This window comes from Corella eumyota, chromosome 6 (assembly GCF_963082875.1).
Source record: "Corella eumyota chromosome 6, kaCorEumy4.1, whole genome shotgun sequence".
Lineage (NCBI taxonomy): Eukaryota > Metazoa > Chordata > Ascidiacea > Phlebobranchia > Corellidae > Corella > Corella eumyota.
In genome coordinates, this window is record NC_137495.1 from 4,256,952 (window position 1) to 4,271,077 (window position 14,126).

The 14,126-nt window shown below is 31.0% G+C and overlaps 3 protein-coding genes across 4 annotated transcripts; 1 reads left to right on the forward strand and 2 right to left on the reverse strand.

Annotated features, from left to right (window-relative positions):
• The first annotated feature begins 432 nt into the window (after positions 1-432).
• LOC145755218 (uncharacterized) lies at positions 433-3,057 on the forward strand. 2 transcript variants are annotated; one of them, XR_014284185.1, is made up of 8 exons: positions 433-566; positions 788-904; positions 1,043-1,208; positions 1,363-1,479; positions 1,585-1,801; positions 2,048-2,271; positions 2,331-2,596; positions 2,714-2,850. XR_014284185.1 is itself a non-coding variant. In XM_082571447.1 (8 exons), the coding sequence occupies exons 1-8, from the start codon at positions 489-491 to the stop codon at positions 2,962-2,964; spliced, it is 1,338 nt and encodes a 445-aa protein (XP_082427573.1). In that variant the 5' UTR covers positions 433-488; the 3' UTR covers positions 2,965-3,057. The 2 variants fall into 2 exon arrangements, 1 of the variants encoding a protein (XP_082427573.1); XM_082571447.1 differs by having other exon boundaries at positions 2,331-2,498; positions 2,714-3,057.
• A 213-nt stretch (positions 3,058-3,270) lies between these two features.
• On the reverse strand, positions 3,271-8,576 carry LOC145755033 (uncharacterized). Its single transcript, XM_082571233.1, has 4 exons — positions 6,807-8,576; positions 5,635-5,836; positions 4,500-4,624; positions 3,271-3,859 (listed from the first exon to the last, which is right to left on the reverse strand). Exons 1-4 carry the CDS (start codon positions 7,044-7,046, stop codon positions 3,674-3,676), a joined length of 753 nt encoding a protein of 250 aa, XP_082427359.1. The 5' UTR covers positions 7,047-8,576; the 3' UTR covers positions 3,271-3,673.
• A 1,244-nt stretch (positions 8,577-9,820) lies between these two features.
• LOC145755162 (uncharacterized) lies at positions 9,821-13,615 on the reverse strand. The gene is made up of 5 exons (XM_082571385.1): positions 13,471-13,615; positions 13,192-13,289; positions 12,975-13,089; positions 11,503-11,678; positions 9,821-10,865 (listed from the first exon to the last, which is right to left on the reverse strand). Exons 1-5 carry the CDS (start codon positions 13,610-13,612, stop codon positions 10,215-10,217), a joined length of 1,182 nt encoding a protein of 393 aa, XP_082427511.1. The 5' UTR covers positions 13,613-13,615; the 3' UTR covers positions 9,821-10,214.
• Positions 13,616-14,126: the final 511 nt, after the last annotated feature.

Genomic DNA, 14,126 nt, shown 5'->3' on the forward strand with positions numbered 1-14,126 from the left:
CTTTCTTTATTACTTACATTTTAGATTCTTCTGCTTCAAAATATGTTTTTGTAGGCCATTACACGTGTAATTTAAAGCAACAGTACGCCATGTTGCGGAATAACCTTTATGTAAATCAAACAAATTGTAAATATATTAAGGTACGCATTATTTAAATACAATTGACTAGACTACTGTATAGTTTTGAGTAAAAATCAAGTGCGACGTTTTTCAAAATTTAGTTTTTGGAAAATAAATAAATATTTTTAAATAAAATTTAAAAAAAATTAACTATAAATATATACTACAATAAAAGTTTTGTTAAAGTATGTAATGAAGTTTTAGTTAATTGTTTAATTTAAAATATTATTTTTATTGAGGATAAACAAAATATTATTGCATTTGTTGTAACGCATCAATGCAAATGTTTAATAATTGTTGTTTGCAAACACGTGCGATTTAAAATAAAACTTTTATAACATTTTAAACGAATATATTTACCTTAAAAGATGATGCCTGCTGAAGTTAAGCGATCGTTTGGGTCATTTTATTCTTCCAACATTGATGAGCAATTGAAAAATTGCGAGGTATGTTTCATTTAAATAATATTTTGACTTAGAATAAACTTTGTCTGTTTGTCTGTTTGTCCTGACAGCCTGAGCGATAATTTTTTTTCCCTAAAAGTCTTGTTATTTTTTGGTGGGTAAAGCATAATAAGCTACTGCACAACAATGTAAAAACTTGAAATTTAATGTGTGGTTACCATCTAAAAGCTTGTAGTTACTAATTTGTGATGTACTTATGTTAGTTGGACTCCTACAAAGAACAACAAAGCATAGTTGAACTGCCGCTCTTTGAAGAATATAAAATTAACAAACCACAATTTGGAAAACAAATGAAGTCAAAACACTTTTTACTAGATGAGGTACGTCAATTACATAGAGGCTGGGTTAACAAAGTTATTACAATAAAATTATATACATTAGCATCTAATTTTAAATCAATAAACCTATTAATTTTTTATACAACAATAACTCTTACATGTAAAAGACATTTTTTTAAGGGGTGGACGTTTTTAAACCATGGTGCCTTTGGCTGTGTCCTGAAAGAGAGTTTACAAACAGCTCAAGAAATTCAAACCCACATTGAAAGACAACCTGTTCGATTTATTGACAGGGAGCTATTTCCACAAATCGTTAGAGCTCAAAAAAGAATGGTTGAATTTGTTGGTATGTTAAAGTTTTAACATGTATATTCAAGAACCATTTTTTTAACTTTTTTTAAAATTCTATAGTAAAGCAATAACTAAAAACACACAACCAGTGCAGTATTTATTTCAGTTCTGCCATTTTTTTCGAAGTTAAAAATAAATTTTGTTTTAAGGTTGTAGGCCAACTGATATTGTTTTTATTGAAAATGCAACTACCGGAACAAACACAATTTTGAACAGCTTAAAGTTAAATGAAAAAAGTCTTATTTATCATTTAAACACAATCTATGGTAAGATTTATTTTGCACATTAAATAACCTATAGCTTTTTGTTCAATTATTAATGGCTGCAAATTAGTAAAGTGAAAGTTACAAAAATTTTATTTCTAATTTCAGGAGCAGTGCGAAAATCTTTACGAGAAATTTGTAAACAAACAAACGCCAAGATTCAAGAAGAAAAATTAAAATTCCCGATTAAAAATAAAAGTGAGATTCTCAAGCTTGTCCGCAGAACATTAAAACCCAATACTTCTATTGCTTTGTTCGATCACATTCCAAGTAATATGCCATTTGTTTTACCAATTAAGGAGATTATAGAAATATGTCATGAAAGGTAAAGGCGTTGTTGACAATATAAATATCTTAACTATTTTATTTGATATCACTAATATAAACACAATTAACACTGTCATATTTGTTGGTTTTTTAATGTTTGTTTTTTTTATGTATATATACACAGTTTAAACTAGTTGATTATTTACCTTGGGTTAAAATATAATCTTTTGATTAAATACACATCTTATTTTACCTGTTTTAAAATTATTCCGTTTAATTTTAATATTTTTAACTAATTTTTTAGAAATGTACCAGTTCTGATAGATGGCGCTCACGCACTAGGTGGAGTTGAATTGAACTTGACTGACCTCAGAGCTGATTATTATGTCACAAATGCCCACAAATGGTTTTGCAATCCCAAAGGTGCTGCAATATTATATGTGAAACCTTCGTTACAGAATAATATCAAGGGACTAAATGTGTCGCATGGGCATGAAAATGGATTTCATTCCGACTTAACTTTTACAGGTGATATAAAATGATGTTAAAGTTATTGTGCTTATTATTAATATTAAAATTGTTTTCAGGTTTGAAAGATTATTCTCCTTACATTGCCACTCAAACAACTTTAAATTTCTGGCTTGCTATTGGACCTGATGTTATTCGCTCAAGAATAACTCAAGTTTTACTCGAAGCTGTTAAGTTTCTTACTCAAAGTTGGGACTCCTTTACATTAGCTCCACTTGACATGTTAAGTTAGTTTAAAATGGTGTGATACATTTTTTGTAAATTGTTGTAAAAAATAAGCCTGACTTTATTGGGTACCATATGTTTTCTGTTCTCTATATTAAAAGTAAGTTTTCCATAGATTCCTAATTTCATACCATAATTTATGTTACAATATTTTATACATTTAAAAGTTATGTTATTCTGTGCTTTACTAAGTGCTATAAAGTATACAAATTTTTAGGTACAATGTGTTGTGTTGCATTACCCTCAAGATTTTACAAAGATCTAAACACAAGTTATGACAATGCTGAACAGATCCAAAATTATTTATTCGACCATCACAAAATTGAAGTCCCTATTAAATCTATTGGTGAGGTGTTGTATGTAAGGATATCAGTGCATATTTATAATGAAATTGAAGATTATCATGCTCTGGGTAATGCTATTAACGCAATGCCAGGCTTGGATCAATCTGAGATTAATCAGGATTGAAAAATTTTAATAAGATTTCATACTCATCAGTTTTCAGGTAATTTTTTTATCACATAATTTAAATACATTATCAGCTTAATATAGTTCTGCTATGTTTATTAGAAATATTTTAAGCTATATGCAAATTTAATTCCATTCATTTTGTACTTTATAATATTTAAATACTAGGCCTAATTAAAATAACTTTATTGTTTAAGGCCGTTTTTGTGTGATTTTTATAATATGTAAATTAAAATATTTACATATACCTTTTTTATTATTATAAGGCTATTCTGTCGAGGAATTAAAATGCTAAATTAATTTTGTCATTTCAAACAAAGTTTGTATTTTTTGACACGAAATTTGCAAAATAAAAAAGGCACCACATCGCATTAATTTCGGTTTTACATTTTACCTTTGTTAAAAATTTTTAAACTGAAACAAAACATTAAAGATATTGGGATTATTAAACTAAGTCAGTACAATTAAATATCTGAGATACACTTTGTATTATTATTAAAAAAACTATTTTTTAGCTTAAGTTAATATATGTATGGTAAAATTTTTTTCTGATGATTTAGTATTCTTTGTTTAGAGGTTTTGGTATTTTTAAATATTAATAAAAATCACTGTTTTTAGTTCAATGTGGGGCTTTATCCAGCTATAACCCATTGGCTAAGATTTAGAAAAAAGTATAAAAATAAATTCTCTTCCCTTCTTGTACAGTTTCTTATAAACATCCGTTTTCTGCTAATGCTCTGAGGTGATCCAGTGAGGTGATAGTTGAGGTTTTTCCTCTGCCTGTTTGTTTTAGTGCAACCATCGAAATAGCATCCCCGGCATCTTGGTTGAATATCCAGGTAAAAGCCGGGGGCATTTTCTCGGGAACTGGGGTCACGCCAAGAAGAAATGAAACCTAGTATGATAAAAATTGGTGGTGACAATTTTTTAGTTAGTTTTATTCACATTTTAAATGATGGTTATTCAGTTTACGCACTTTTAAGTTTTTTGATTTAGTAAGTTTTTGAGCACATTTTTTTAAGTTATAATCACACCACTTTTCAGTTAGTTAATTTATTTTCTTAGTTTTTTTTTATTTATTTTTGGAGCGTTGAAAATTCAAAGTCCTTTTATTAAGTCAACGTTTAACCAAAAAAAGCTATAAAAAGCTAGAAAATATTTATTTTTATTGGCACTTGAGTAACTTAGACAAACAGAGAAGCAAACAAAGTTCACTTAGTTTGTTGTTTTAGTCATTTTCTCGGCGGTTTAAAGTTAACAAGGATTTTGATTTTTCAGACAAGGAGAGTTTTCAGAAAAGGCGATAATAAAATAAACAAAGTGAAGACTGTTAAGTAACCAATGAAAAACAAGACATTGGACTTTCAGACCACCAAAGGTAAAGTAGTCATTTTTTAAAAACGATTCAGGATAAAAATCTCTATTCTATGCCACTATCAGCAATGATCGGGCACTATTTGGACATAATCTTATCAATTAAGGTCCAATTTTTTTTTTAAGATATTAGTTTCGGGTTTAAAGATTAATTTTTTTACCTCTGTTACACACACTGGGTCGTTGATGTGCTCCTTCAAACTAGCACGTGCTAAACCCTGCGTTGCAGCGCCACCTACTGTCATAAATCCGGTCCCCGGAACCAAGTACATGTCCGCTCCTCCTCCTAAAAATAATTAAATCGAATTTATAAAACGCTTTTCAAAACACCCTAATTATTTCAGGCCACAGGGTTTGCACACAACCTTAGTGGTTAAAAAAGACAACATAATTTTATCGGGCTGCTGAATTCTTGATTTATGACGACATTTAAAAATAGGGAAGACCAGCCACCGGGAAATTTTACGCCCCGAGACTTCAAGGTATTTACTCGCTTTAAATAACGGCTAGGCTCGCGTGCAAATGGCCAAGCATAAAATGACATATCCTGCTAGCTGAATAGGTCGAGCGCATCACTCTATGGGCTACCCTTAATGCTCGATGGAATTAGTTTTTATAGCAACACAAGTCAGCCGTATAAAAGTTTGGGGGGTTAAACATTAAGGGAGTTTTTAACGTTTGAAAAGCCGCCGAATGTTTTGGATTTCTTTGCTCGGCAAAGTAAGCGACTCCCCAACGAAGAGATCCAATTAGATTGAAATCTGATGCTTTTTTAGATTGAAATCTGATGCTTTTTAAACACAACTGTGAATCTTTAAACGCAGCATAGAGTATATAGGGTCAAACCATACTATATATTCTCATTTTTTTAATTTTTAAAAGGAAAAAAAATTATATTCGCGACTATACAAGCGCTGTAGTGTTGACATTTGCTCACAAAAGGTGATATTTATTTGCGGAAATTGGCCGCAATACTATGGGAAATTTACGGTCGATTGCCTCGAAATAAAACACGAAACAGTCGAAGTTGAAAAGAAAAATTGAGGGCCGGAAATTGTAGGTCTTGTTTTCCGGAATCGAAAAGTTTAAAATTGTGGTGAAATGTTGTTAGTTTTTGCCAAAACATCAGTTTAAATAAATGTTGTAATTTAGAGGGTTTAAACTTATCGAATTTTTAAACTATTTTTCTTTTTTCTTTTTCCTTTTGTTATTATGTCTTTTAATTAATCATACCCTACGTTCCTTTAAAAGTAAACACCCAAAATCCGAATAAATTTGCACAAAAAAAGTACTTACCAGTCACAAAGGTAAAAGAGCTGTTGGGTTTGTCCTTGACCAGTTTAATAAAAGTTTTATAAGCTACAAAAGGTGCGACGACAAGTGAGTTAAGTGTGGACTCCAATTCTAGTTTACTTTGGTCTCTGATGAGTCCTTTCTGCCACCAAGACATACCAACACATGAGACTATATCGTCAACAGATTTGCAGGTTTCGAGAACCTGAATATATTTAAAAAGTGACGTTTAAATTTTGAAACTCTTTTTGGTTAATGAATTATTAAGCAAGGGCATTCAGGAAAATATGAAATAAAAACATCCGCTTTCTGTTATGTAATTTTTGTATTAAATTACCACGATAAAATTTTAATAAACTTAATCCTATTTTCTCACTACGTCTTTCAAATAATATTTTTAAAGGTTTTATCACAATGGATTCGTTTGTATTCGGTGCCTGCAGGTCTGAGGTACTTGTTATTACAATTTCAAAACGGTCGGAAATAATAACATTATTGGGTTGTTTTGTATTTGATTTTTAGGGCCGAAGATTTATAAAAATAACAACACGAGAATTCTAACCAAACAAAATTTTTCAACACGTCTATCGAATTTTCGATTTTTAAAATGTCGGATGTATATTTAATTTAGCTTTTTAATTTTTATTCGGGCGTTTTTTATTACAACTTAATGCGCCCATGGCAACGTCCTTGACTTCCTTATCAAGAAGCAATTATGGCATTTAAGAATGCGGAAATTGCAGTTTGTTTGATATTCCATTTTCACTCAAGTATGGGAAATAGTTGAACCGAATTGCCCGGGGAAAAGAGATTATGATTTGTTTTGTTAACACTTATGGTAAGTTTAAACGTAATTGCAGTGGCCTTGAGCTATATATGATGTCTACTACCTACTCATTCTAACATGTTATTATTAATTTCCGTGCACGAAATGTTTAAAAATTACGGTTTTGCGTTCAACCGATTTTGGACTTCGGATTTATGTTCTAAGCTGCGCAAAACAATGTTAATTTCAGGTTGTTCTATTTTAAACTTTGATAAAATTCCCCACTTGATACCATCTAAAACATGCTTTTTGTAAAACACAAACTTCGCAAGGTTTATAAGTGGTATCTGAATACATCCCAGAACTGGGTAAACGTTGGTTAAATTACTAAAAAAAAGTTTCTACTTGCCTGAGCACAAGTTGCTTGAGCACTTTCCTCATTATTAACATCCCCGATGATCGGAACGATTCGACTTTTTGCTTCACCCACGAATTCCATCAGTTTGTGGATTCGCATCGGGTCACGTGACACCACGACCACCCGTCCGTAACCCCTACGCAGAAAACCCCCAACGACCCCTGAACCCACGTTACCACACCCCCCTAATACGAGGGCCACTCTGTTTTGGCAATCTACGTTGCTTAACATTTTGTTATATCTGTTAAAACAAAAAGAAAAAAAGAAAAAAAGCTTGGTTATTGGTACTGCGTGATAGTATGTACTGTTAGTGATAGTATGTACTGATAGTATGTATGCGTGATAGTATGTACTGATAGTATGTATGCGTGATAGTATGTACTGATAGTATGTATGCGTGATAGTATGTACTGATAGTAGTATGTAATGCGTACTGCGTGATAGTAATTTTCTACGTACAGATTTCGACAAATGTAATTAACGCATGAAATTCAAAGAATGACATTTCGTTACTAATACAAATATGGCTAATTCTTATTGCTGTAGCATTTCATGAAAACTGCTTCTTACAATGACAAGTTAGAATTTATTGCGCCATTAAAATAAGGGCATAAATTTTAATATGTTTAACTCGTAGTAATATTATTTTTTGGGCCAAATTAATTTTCTATCTAGCTTTAATATTCACTACTATACAAACATTATATTGCTACCACAGAACATAATAAGCGCTTTAGTATAAAAATAATGACCCATACATAATTTATGCGTTCGTAGCCGAACATTCTTTAGGCTTTAAGTCAACATTCTTAAGGTATTAATTTTGTGTTCCTTTCGGCGCTAAAACGGCTTTGCTGAGACTACAAAATTTACTGACATCAGAAAATAAAGTTAATCTTAGTTTTTCCACCTAGTTTGTTATTGCTGCCTTTAAACCGGAAAACCAAAACAAGCAGTTTCAAAACGATCAGTGACGTCACTCTTACGTCAGAACGTGCACTAAGTTTCGAGAATACTATATACCAGATTGTTGCCAAACATTAACCCTTTTTATTTTCTACTTTTAAAGTCACGAAACCAAGAAATAAAAAGATAAAAACGGTTTGGTTTATCTTGAATATTCACGTATGAATGATTGATAATATTCTAACTGCCTAAACCTTGCCTATATTTTCCCTTCTGTCAGTATGTGTACCTTCTTCGTTCGTTATACACCTTAAAATTTAACACACAAATTGCTTAATATATCAGCTAGATACTGTGCAAACATTTACTCGTTTACGCTATCGTGAATGGGGTCAGTCTTGGATCGCTTTAGTAGGCTTATAAGTTTTGTAAACACACCTCCAGATCACATCTGAGTGAAATAATATTGCGGCTAAAAAAACGTGACAAAAATGAAACTGACATCCGTTCAAAAGGGTGACGTAGCCTGTTTTTTTTGTGTCGACTTATAAATAAACATATCATATCCGAAGCGAACTAATTGGATTTTTTTGTTTCGGTGTGATAGGCCATAAGTGTGAGCAAACATAAAGGCGATATCGTAAGCGCGCGTGTGTGCTTTTAAACTTCAACTTTGGCGCCTTCGACAATTTTGAAACTGTCAAGATATTATCTAAAAGTTAATGATCGTATATAAATCTTTAATTTATTTTCCTAATCTTGTTCAACCTTGTCTAAACTGCTAACAAATTGGTAAATATTTCTCTTATTTATACTCTTTCAACCCTGCCTTCTCTCACGGAATTTGACTATAAATATGCGAACTTTACACGCGAGGTTCTGATTTACCAATACAGTAAAAGGCCCGGCACCATTTCGTACGAAACGATAGAAGCCGAAAAACGCAAATTTCGCTACTCTTGCGTGTCGATAATATTCTGTCTAGCCTTCAGGCACGCTAACTGGGTTTAATTAATTTCGGGAATCCAATAAAAACTAATATGATTTTAATAACATGGGATTCTGTCTGGATCGGTCACACGCAATTTTAATTAACATCGCCAAAAAATGTAAGAATTTTTTTAGGTTGCGTGTTAATAATTCGGTTATAGCGTGCAAGCTACTACGATTTTTGCGTGCAAACTCAAACTTTGCGTTCCCACGTGTAAGTCATTTAAGTTTTTTCCCAATTCGTGTGATTATCATATGAGTGTATTAATAGAATTTATGGTATAATTGTAGGATAGCGTGAAAGTAAAAAAGAACGTAATTTTTTGGTAATTGGTTAATAAAATGCCATTCATTTCTACCTAATTAGTTTAAAATTTACGTTTTAGTTTATTATTTAAATAAACTCATATCTTATGATTTATAAATTTTGTGTGTGATTTAAGTAAGGACGGACGAATTTGAATGAGTTAGTAATCAAATTTAATTGGAATGACGTTATTTATTTACGCTCGTATTAATTTCGTAGAATTTTGCAATTTCCAGGAATTTTTTTGGCAATTGGAAGTTTATGTTTAGATTTTAATTTGTATAATTCCGTGGAATATTACGGAAAATTCAACGAATGCTTTTTTAAATTTAGAATTGTATATAGAATGAAATGATTTTGTTTAACTTTTTATTTACAGTAGAATAACTCAAAAAAATAATTTAGTGTTAACAAAATTGAATGTCGCGTGGTGGTGTATGGGAGTTATGTTCTATATTTTTGTTTCACTTATTTTATTCGCCCTTGAACCCGGTGTTCACGGATAGCTCGGATACGTACTAAACTGCACACTCTTACCCAATAAAAATGTTAAAAACCTATTACCTTTGCAAATCGCTATTGTTTATAAATAGCTTAAACACTTTACAAAATCAGTTTTTTTTTAATATAAAATCTATATCTTTAAGGTAATGCGAAAAAGAAGATATATAAATATTTAATAACTACCTTCCTATTACTTCCCCTAGAAACCTTTTTTTAATTTATTTTTACTAAAGTTTTTAAAATGACCAAACTTTTGATATATCATTTTTTTGGTTTGTTTCACTTTGTTTTATTACCACATCATATAACAATAACTCAAAGCAATTTACACAATCATGAACTTGTTAAAATAATATAACAACATTTAAATACAAAAGTACGAAAACTAGAAGTAAAAATCAATCGAAAAACACTTTTTCTACATCTTGTTGTTAACGATTTAAAGCAATACAAAAAAAACATTCAAATTATCTGTACATGTTTAAAATTTATAGACAATATATTTTAGAAATATACATAAAATCACCTTTATTTTAGTTAAACAAAAAAAACATAAATTGTGAACAAAAACAAGAACTTTTTTTACAAAATGAAGATAGAAATAAATTACAAACGCAAGGCAAAATGTGACTACAGTGAACTACAATAAAAGCTTCGTAATAGCAAAATAACAAGTTTTTAATTTTGTGCATTTATTTATTAAATGGCCACTTTATACGAACTGTATATCTTCCTACTTTGTATCTTTTCGTTGTCTCTTCTTTTGTTGAATGTGCAGTAGTTTTTTTTGTTGTTGTTGTTGTTGACTTTTCTGTGGTTGTTGATTGCGTTGTTGTTGTTGATTGTGTTGATGTTGTTGATTGTGTTGATGTTGTTGATTGTGTTGTTTTTAATGGATCAATAGTTTGAGCTGTTTCCTTAGTGTGTTCGACTGATTTTGTTGGTTCATATTGTTTTTCTGTAGTTGTTTCTGTAGTTTGTTTTGTTGTAGTTGTAGAATCATCTTTCGGACTTTCTTCGTTCTCAAATTTATTTTTGTCTTCGTCATCATTCGATGTTGTATGTTTCAAAGTTTCCTTTTCTTCTGGCACTTCAATCAAAATAGTACTAACTTCAGCGTCCCGTTCAATTAAAACCGATTGAGTGGGTGATAGAAGAGCAGTGTGTGGCGTTGTAGTGGATGGTTGTGATTTGGTTTCGGGAACAAAACTGGTTGGCATGGTAAAAAAGTTCTTGTAGGTAAGACGAGGGTTTGTTATCCATCTACACCGTCCGTTAACCATCATACAGGCTTCGGTAGTGATTGGGAATGTGTACTTGTAAGCACATTGGTTTGGTTCGGTCTAAAAATAAAAAAATATTTAAACAACTGCTAGAATTTTTTTTTGTTTACTATTGTGGTTATAGACAAGTCAGAAAAGGACACGCCCTTTTCTTCTGCGCCAATCAAATATGAGTATTTTTATATAGGATTTTTCAAATCATTTTATAAAAGTTACTTGTTTTTATTTATTGCGAACGGACTTTTTTGCACGTAATCCTTTTGAAATATTTAAATTTAGCTTTTCGTGCTGAAATCATGTAAATAACTATTAGGTATATTACTGTTGCAAAAACAATGCGCTCATAAAATGTCTTGCGTGTAACACGGTAAAATAACACCTTTGTTCCTTCAGATAAGATCTTGTTAATGCCTAAAGCAAGTTGGCAATTTTCTTTATCAGCTTATGTAACCGATAATACACAACAATCCTATCGTCTTAGTGTTGATGTTTTGATCCGAAAATTTCGTTAAACTCGTGCTTATAATGTGTTTACTCCAGCTCGGTGTATCGTGAATTACTCACTGTTTTGTTATGACCTTGTGGTTATAATATATGGTTTAAAAAAGAATTACTCTGGCGTCTAAAGCGTGTGTATGGTCTACAAGTCAACTTCTAGAATATTCAAAAGATTTCTTTAAAAATATTTTTCACTTACGAAGCTGTTGTCGTATTGCCGTTTGATGTCGCACTTTCTACAGCCCCTGACGTAATCCCGATTGTGAAGATTCGCTTTGATCATCGCGATCTGTATCGGCGAGAAGTAATCGAACAATTCGTTGACGTCACATGATGACGTCACTAATGCCTTGTCATAACTCCCGATCGAGTTTCCTGTAAAAATAGACAATTTTTTAAGTCGAAAAAAAATTAAGTTATTTCAAATTATATAAAGAATTTATTGATTGATAGGGCGATGCGAATCCAATTAGTTTATCATGAAAGTCGTTTTTAGAGAAGAATGCGCAACATTCTTCCCGAATTAGCTTTGCTTAAGGTGCTGGCTCTACTGACGTGTTATCGTGTAAAAATAAATATTTTAACAAGGAGATTAGGACGAAATAGTTAGGGATAAACAGTGTTAAAATTTTAATATTTATACCAAAAGTGCCAGGATTAAAGATCCCTCATTTATTATAACAGTAGTGCATTGAGTATTTAATAAAGTTGCCAAATTATTGAGAAAGTCTATAAACGTATTTTTAGTGGGGATTTTTATATGTATGTTGTTTATTCTTTACTACGGTCATGGTATAAAATACTTGATAAAAAAGGGGATGCAATGTGAAAAAAAAACACTTCGCATTTATTACATTTTTACACGTTGTTTTAAGGTAAAAATTACATTTGTCGCCATATTTAGAGATTAATATTTTCAATGTTTTACATCCCACGATTTGCAAAGTTCAGCAAAAGTTATACATTTTTATCTCAAAACTCATCTTGTTTTTACAGCTTAAAACATTGCAGAGTTCTGCAAAAAACATCGTTTGCATACTTGGCTTTAGGTGGCTCATCCATTTATCTGTTTACTAATCTCTTAGTTTCGCGAAAATTCAGCTTGACGCTAACACGAAATTTCCCAGAGAACAAAAGAAGATTTTAATCGAAAGTTTTGGTTTAATTAAACCTCATGATCGGTAAACACTAATAATAGAGTTTGGCGTTTTTTAAACAATAAATATCACATTTATCTCGGCGACTTTTTTGCCCTATCTTTTTGAAATCTATATAATTATATCGGAAACCATCTCGGAGGTCGCGCAATTTGTTTTAAATGAAACTACAACAAACGGTTTGTTATAAAAATAATTTAATCCAGTGTTATGCAAGTTCTGAAAGTTTTAATCCAATATTATATCGCTAGCTAATTCTAAATTTAATTCAAGGTTACACGAGGCCATTTTGACTCTAATTAAACTAAAAACCATTAATAAATACCTCGATAAGTCACCCAAATAGTACCCCCCCTCCTCCCCAGAAAAATAACCCACGATTGAGCACCCTAAACATTTATCCAGTAATGTGCCCCACCCATTTAGATGGCCTTTAAAAAATCAAAATTCTTCCACCCCCCAGAAATCTAATAGTTTTTTTAAAAGTTTAAAAAATTAATGTCATTTTAATTACCAGTTAGAAGTTGAAGTCCGGTGTATATTTCTTTTTGGCAACCTGGTAGAGTTTTGTGAGTGAAAATCTCGATCTCGTTTCCTTCGCGGAAGTCTTCATATCGGCCTTTAAAAATCTGTAAAATATTTATTGTTGTAAGAAAAAAAAAGAAAAATGTAAAGAATTAATATTTTATTTTTTCAAAGCCGTTGTTTTTTTAACCGCTTTTTTGTAATACCTGAATAATGGTTGCCTTTGCAATGACTACCATTCCTTTTCTATTATTTTTAATATCCGCGACATTCAGGCCTTCTCTTGTAATATTTACTAGCCCCACTGTAGAAAAATAAATAATAATTTTAATGCGCAAAATTAATATTTTTTATAAACTGTTAAATAACCAATTTTTTAAACACAACCTTTGCCTCGTAAAAGCGGTTTTACAAAAAAACTTAGTAAAAAAAAAGTATGTGAAGTTTTTAATAAAAAAGATACCCCGAAATATAATTAAACTTACCAAAATGTCGGTTACAAAATATATCTTGGGGTTCTCTGTGATTACAGAAGCAAGATTCACTCACTACAATAGTTACACTAACCAGTAATAACACTGACAATAAATTCATTTTTCTTAGTTTTACGATAATTTTTAAACACATAAAATCTTAAAACAAAATAAACTTTACAGAATAATTAAAATTTTAAAATATAATTTGCAATTTTTAAATAAAAATTTTTTTTAAATAAATTCTTGTTTTAAAAATTCCCAAAATTCGTCTCCGATGTAATGAAAAAATAAAGCTAATCAACACGACTTATATTCGATCAGTGAAAACATGTTTTGTGATGAGATTGTGGGTCTAAATGACGTCATCGCCGTAGGCTTCGCTGTAGATTTTTATCTCGATACTAAACTGGAGGTCGAATATCTTAAACGTGCGTTTAGAGGTTTTTTATAAATCGTTCAAAGCGCTACTTTATAAAAATTAAACCGCGTGCATTTTTTAACTTCCGTAAAATGTTAACAGGGTTTAAATGTGAGCTAGTGCGTCAATGCTGTATCGGTAAAAATTTTCTTCTTTTTTGTTTTTTGAATTCAAATCTTTTTCGAATTTGACATTCTTAGCCTTAAATTATAAGAATGGGGTTATTTTGTTAGCTGGAACCCCGCCT

Excerpts from the sequence above, each read along its gene's own strand:
- LOC145755218 (XM_082571447.1), top strand. The coding sequence starts at position 489 with ATGATGCCTGCTGAAGTTAAGCGATCGTTTGGGTCATTTTATTCTTCC. Across the intron at positions 1,209-1,362 it reads AAGAATGGTTGAATTTGTTG|GTTGTAGGCCAACTGATATT; the intron begins GTATGTTAAAGT and ends TTTTGTTTTAAG. Across the intron at positions 2,499-2,713 it reads AGCTCCACTTGACATGTTAA|GTACAATGTGTTGTGTTGCA; the intron begins GTTAGTTTAAAA and ends ACAAATTTTTAG.
- LOC145755033 (XM_082571233.1), bottom strand. The coding sequence starts at position 7,046 with ATGTTAAGCAACGTAGATTGCCAAAACAGAGTGGCCCTCGTATTAGGG. Across the intron at positions 4,625-5,634 it reads CTCTTTTACCTTTGTGACTG|GAGGAGGAGCGGACATGTAC; the intron begins GTAAGTACTTTT and ends AATTATTTTTAG. Across the intron at positions 3,860-4,499 it reads ACCCAGTGTGTGTAACAGAG|GTTTCATTTCTTCTTGGCGT; the intron begins GTAAAAAAATTA and ends TTATCATACTAG.
- LOC145755162 (XM_082571385.1), bottom strand. The coding sequence starts at position 13,612 with ATGTGTTTAAAAATTATCGTAAAACTAAGAAAAATGAATTTATTGTCA. Across the intron at positions 11,679-12,974 it reads CGGACTTCAACTTCTAACTG|GAAACTCGATCGGGAGTTAT; the intron begins GTAATTAAAATG and ends CTATTTTTACAG. Across the intron at positions 10,866-11,502 it reads GGCAATACGACAACAGCTTC|ACCGAACCAAACCAATGTGC; the intron begins GTAAGTGAAAAA and ends TTTTATTTTTAG.